This window comes from Chelonoidis abingdonii, unplaced genomic scaffold, assembly GCF_003597395.2.
Source record: "Chelonoidis abingdonii isolate Lonesome George unplaced genomic scaffold, CheloAbing_2.0 scaffold0083, whole genome shotgun sequence".
NCBI lineage: Eukaryota > Metazoa > Chordata > Testudines > Testudinidae > Chelonoidis > Chelonoidis abingdonii.
Genome location: NW_027424344.1, coordinates 569 through 6390, shown reverse-complemented (window position 1 = coordinate 6390; position 5822 = coordinate 569). Strand labels below are relative to the sequence as shown.

At 40.8% G+C, this 5822-nt stretch overlaps 1 protein-coding gene across 1 annotated transcript; it reads left to right on the top strand.

Annotated features, from left to right (window-relative positions):
* Positions 1-355: 355 nt before the first annotated feature.
* LOC116820741 (sterile alpha motif domain-containing protein 7-like) lies at positions 356-5502 on the top strand (the record flags this gene model as incomplete). The annotated part of the gene is given in 5 exon segments (XM_075061372.1): positions 356-482; positions 1827-1963; positions 3202-3257; positions 3430-3446; positions 4820-5502. Coding segments are annotated over 5 exon segments (1020 nt in total), but the record flags the coding sequence as incomplete, so codon positions are not given.
* Between the last annotated feature and the right edge of the window lie 320 nt (positions 5503-5822).

Here is a 5822-nt window from a genome sequence, read left to right as displayed (position 1 = left end):
AAAATGTAGAAAACATCCAAAAATATTTAAATAAATGGTATTCTCTTATTGTTAACGGCGTGATTAATCGTATGATTAAATTTTTTTAATTGCACAATCACAATTAATTTTAATTGCTTGACAGCCCTATTATAATATGCTATATTGATCAATGAGATGCTCAGTGTAGCTAAGCGGGGGATATAAGTCTACATTTTTTAAAATGGCAGTAAGTACTTTGTGTCTTGGTTTCCTTATCAATAGGTGGAATATAAAAGATTATATGCTAACTAATTATTATATTTCTGGTAAGGTTCATACTGGATATAGAATCACTTACTGAACTTACAATAGAATTTTATATGCTTTGTGTTAGAACTGCGACAGCGACAAGAAGTGCTAATGAGAAACCAGATGATGGCAGTAAACCCTCAGCTAATGGGAGCAGGCCAGCAGAGAATGCAGCCAATTCCTTCACAGTTTGAACCTCGATTTGTAGACAGGTATTTATCCCCACTTCTCCACTGGATTTAAAGAACAGCAAATCATCTTATATTCATGAATATGTGTAAAGTGTTAAGATTTGAGATTATTTTTAACACAGTCTCTAGTCTCTAAAATAGCCTTAATAACTAAGGGATGGATGAAGCTGTGTGTGTCTCCTTAGCTCTCCCCTATATTTAAATTTAATATCCCTGTCTTTGGATACAGAATACTACATTGCTCCTGCTATGCTACTATCCACCTTTGCGCATAGCCCTAAATTCCACATGGACAATTGCTGAGGCAACTGTCTAATACCAGTTACTCTGATTTGAAACATATTTATTAAGTCCCCCTCAAGTCCTAAGGTGAACATGGAACATTTTCTGACATAACTGGATGGCCTATTCCATCAGAACTCAGAAAGACCAATATTGAAAAGACATGCAATTACTGACTCCTACTGCTAAGGACAGGAAAGTGTTTGAGTTACTTCCCCAGGACATAATGCCTTTCCTGACCACTATTGGTACAGACCAATCTGCCAGGACAGATGTCCAAAGGACCAATGGGCATCAAAACATGTACACAAACAATACAAACCAAACAGGGCAGTAATTTCTTTGACAAATGTCTGCAGCCTCTACTACCTTAGGCTGTGGTCTATTCTAAGGAGACTTGTGGTATGTCTACATTGCGAAAAAAAAAATCCTGGCATCAAGTCTCGGAGCCCAGTTCAGCTGATTTAGGCTTGCAGGGCTCAGGTTGCAGGGCTCTAAAATTGCACTGTAGATGTTCTGGCTCAAGCTGGAGCCCAAACTCATCTGAGCCCAAACATTTACACTGAAATTTTATAGCCCCGCAGCCCAAACCCTGTGGGCCTAAGTCAGCTGACTCAGGCCAGCTGCGGCTATGCCACAGGTCTTTTATTGCACTGTAGATATACTTTTTTGAGTCTTAGAATCTAAAGAGAGTTGTGACTAGTCAGTATTTGCATGGGAGACCTTGAAGAAATGCAGAGTGTTGCTATATGTGGCATGAATGATTCAGTAGATCTTTCCTCTGAGTCACTTAAAAATCTGTGTTCAAGTGGAGTGTTATTGGTGATGCTGTTTTTCAGCTGAAAGGTAAAATTGGACCTGAGAATTTAGGTCTTAATCCGAGTTATTTTATTACTTTATTACTTTTTAGCAAAAATTTTTGAGCAAATTCTGCAAATAGCATCCCAGTTCTGCCACAGTCAAACGTGCCAGTCCTATTAAAGTCAAAGGGAGCTGAATCAATGTAAGTGAGTGTAGAACATGACATGTTAAGTTAGAGCATATACTTTACATATCTAATTGTAATTTTCTCTCTTTCCCTAGAGATTTGTTGCCTTCCACTGAAATGATGGCACCAGCTGACCCAAGACAGATCCATATAGCTTCCCACCTTGGACCTTCGGTCCCACAGCATGCAAACATGCCAAACATATTGTCCAGTCGGGTCTATCCTGGTCCAGGTAACAGCCAGTTGAATGATCCTGTGAAGTAACAGGGTACTACTGAAAAAAGTGGGATTCAGCACAGATTTGTCACTGATGGACAATAGAAAGTTTTTGATAGGGCCTGTAAAGGGAGCGGCCTGCCTAGCAGAAATCCCAATCTGCACCAATATGAGACTTCAGACATGCAACTAGAATTTATTAGGCACATTTCACCTATATGCTTGTGTGTGTGTGTGCACATCCTCCCCTGCTTTTGCATTTTCCAAAATAGTATGGCATTTGTCCATCTCTCTCCATAAACAGAATGTTCTAGCCAGCAACATTTATCTGACTGGCAATGTTCTTGTGTTACACACATTAACTCTCTGTAAGAGGATTTTTTTTTGGTCTTAGCTGTTTTAAGTTTGTTTCACTGGTTATTCTCTTTGATCCTGTTGCCCAGGACCTATGTTACCTGGATATAATTTATTCCCATAAAATGGCTACATATTTTTTAATAAAGTTTAGCTTTGGTGCTCAGTCCTAAAGCAAAGAGTGGATACAGTAGCAAATTTCATGGTGCAATAATTGTGCAACACATGTCATGCGGGAATAACAATTAATAATGGACCATATCTTGAGTTACTTTAGGGTGGTTGAGTACCTTGAGGCAAGGACCCCAGATTGGTGTCAAAGATGAAAAAAGGCACATAGAAGCCACGGAGCGGTCCAGAAACAGAGGAATCTTTTGGCTTCAGCTTCTCACCCTTCTTTGCTGGGTCTCTGACTCTTGATTTACCATGTTTGGGTCGATACAGTTCTCATACGGTGTATTAAAAAATGTACTTGGTGACCACTTGCAGGCTAGCCGGTGTAACTAGAAGAGAGTCTTCATTTCTTTTCCTTTTTATTAAACTTTAAGAAAGTTGGTCTCCATGCTTCAAAGACTAGAGTTATCTCAATAGGTCACTCGCTGGTCCTCGTCAGTAAGTATTGGAAGTGTGGAGAGGTGTTCTAAGGTCCTGACCCTACCAAACACTTGATACCAGGTGTTAGTACTACTATTAGTCCGAAGAAGAGAAGAGTTTGCAGCATCTGGATTGAAGTTTATACCAGTGACTCTTGAAAAATATTCCATAGGCTACAGTTTTCAACAGGCCTTCTAACTGTTAACTTTTTAACAATACTTTTAGGAACATCCAGCTATTTCAGGGAATAGGTGAAGTGTGAGTGCAATTCTAAACCTTCAACCATCATATATATATTTTTTCTAGGATATAGTTTTCTCAGACAGAATCCATAGAAGCGTGTGGCCAGGAAGCAGAGTTTGGTTCAAAACAAAATTTGCCAGCGTACCTGAATGTAAATTTTGCACTGCGGTGCAGGACTGGAGTGGGGACAAAGGAGGCCAGACTGGGATTGGTTAAGCTGCAATTTTGTAATACCACAACTTTTGGTGCCCCGTTACAAGGTATTTGCCAGTACTTTGTTCAAACCATCAGATATATAAAAATCCTCTGTTTCAGGAAGCCAGGGCACAGAAGAACTTTCTGCTTCTCTCCCTCATTCTGCTTTTAGCTTTAAATAGCAGATATAAGATATAGGCCCAAGCTGGAACATCCAGAACTTGGTTAAAATTGGTATTGATCTAGACTTTGCAGCTTGAACTCTAGATTCAAATACCCTTGACCCTTGGAAAACTCAGAACCGGACAACGTTGGCAGTTTGGACTCATCACTCATAGTATTTTTTAAATTTGGATGGAGGATTGGAAATCCCTACACCATGTACAGGATGCCCAGATGTCCTCGGTTTAGTGACAGCAGCTCTTGGGTGTCATGGATGATTATATGGGAAATCTGTGATTGGTCCCAGTTTCAATGTATCAGCTGGATTTCCTTCCCAAGTGTAGCAAATCCCCTATCAAAAATCCTTTTATGGAATTGCAAGAGCGACACTTGCAAAGAGGGTTAGCCTATAGATACCAGTCTTCCCAAAAATGAGGACAGCGTGCTAGAGGGGCGAGGGAATTTGGAGGTACAGCTGGGATGCTGGAGGTACTACCTGCAGTGGGGGTACTCACTGGAGTGGGAGGGAGCCAGTCACAGCTCCTGTCTTCCTGCACTGGGCCTGTCCACCCTAAAGGACCTAGTGCCAGGGAAAGATGATGTATAGCACATAGTGGACTGCTTTCACTACCTTCTTAGCATACTACATCCTGTTCTATGGCAGCCACCCTATGCAGATACAGTGGTGCGTGCGGCTGGTCAGAACAGCTGTCTGTTGGCTTTATACTTCGTGGTATTTGCCTCCACAAAGCGTAATCATCTGATTGTCATGTTACTGTCAGAATACAGCCCTTATTGCACATCTGACATTTAGACAGAGACCAAGCGTGCATTGAGAGTTGCCCAAGATCTACCTTACAGTTAATTGCTCTGGCAGTTAGTCAAGGCCTTCATGGCATAATACGATTAATTTACTGTATCAATTGCCCATAAGTGCCTTTTTCACAAGGTGTTGTATAATTTTACTGCTTGCGAATCTAAGCTTTTTAAGTCTTACCAGCCCTTGTGCGTGGTAAGTGAGTCTTAATGGATGGCTGGTATGCCGTATTATCAACTTATAAATCATGCTTTTGTTGGAAAATATTTCATCCCTTATTCTCACAAGCATAATATTCTGTGAGTTTTCTTTCGTGCATTTGACAACACTTTGTGTATAGTCACTTACTCTGTTTCCTCTGTTGTTCTTATGTTTCACACACAGCAACATGGGAAAGAAATATTTTTCTATTCATGTATTATATCAGTCTAGTTTAATCTGTCATTGAAAAAGAAATGACAAGAGAACTGATCAGACCTCACTGCTAATGCTCTGTTTACCTCTTAGGATGGAAATGGAAATGAGTGCTATTTTTCAACAAAAAGAAATTGAGAAAGCTCATCGTAAAGGGCTACTGGGTTTGGAAGCACCTTTCCTCTACCATGGAATCCCAGCTAGCCCAGTTGCTTTCCGTGGCAGGCACAGACTTCCTGAAGGCCACCTTTCTAGCGACCTATATGTTCATCGAACCACCCTTGATGACCTTCATGGCAATACCATGCTCATGGCAACCAGCCCATATCCTCCAATAAGCAACCTGCAAAGGGAGAGAGGCCGTCGGCCAGGGAGAAGAGCTGGGAATCACAAAACTAGTGATTGCAATGCCAATGGTGCCAAAAGCCAAGCTGAAGACAAAAATGCAGACTCTGCTTCCACCACTGCTGATGATGAGAAAGAGGACAAGAAAGAAACAGAGCTTGAGATGCTGAACAAACATGAGCAAAGCAAAACCCATGTTGAGCCATCTGCTACTGCTGTGAAAAGCTGTAAAGAGTATGAACACAGCCTGAGAAAAAGTTGTGTTACTCATGAAATTTCCACTGAAACAAATGGCTGCAGCAGTGCAAATGAGAAGGATCCCAATAACTCTTGCACAGCCTTTGATGACAAATATATGTATCCTTCTGCAATCCCATTCTCAGCACTGCCATATAGCTTCCCAGTACCCAGCAATCCATTACTGCCTCCAGGTTTGTCAAGTTGGTCTCTTTTTTTTTTTTAATTGATTAGCTTTCTCATCATCCTCTTTTTATTTAAACTCCACTTACAATGATAGAGTCAGGGTTTCAAAATGTGGACTTCATTAATCAGGGGCATATGCTGCAGCTAACATGACCTGATAAGTACACATCAGTGATGGCAAACAGTTATTTCTCCCATTTATAGAGATCTCCACATGTTATTTGCTGGCATATGAAGGTTTCATTCTCTAAGGCAGTGATGTTCAATCTTGCAGAACCACGTGGGAAGTAGATGGAGTTACAGAGGAGCAAAGTCACAAAGTAACCTC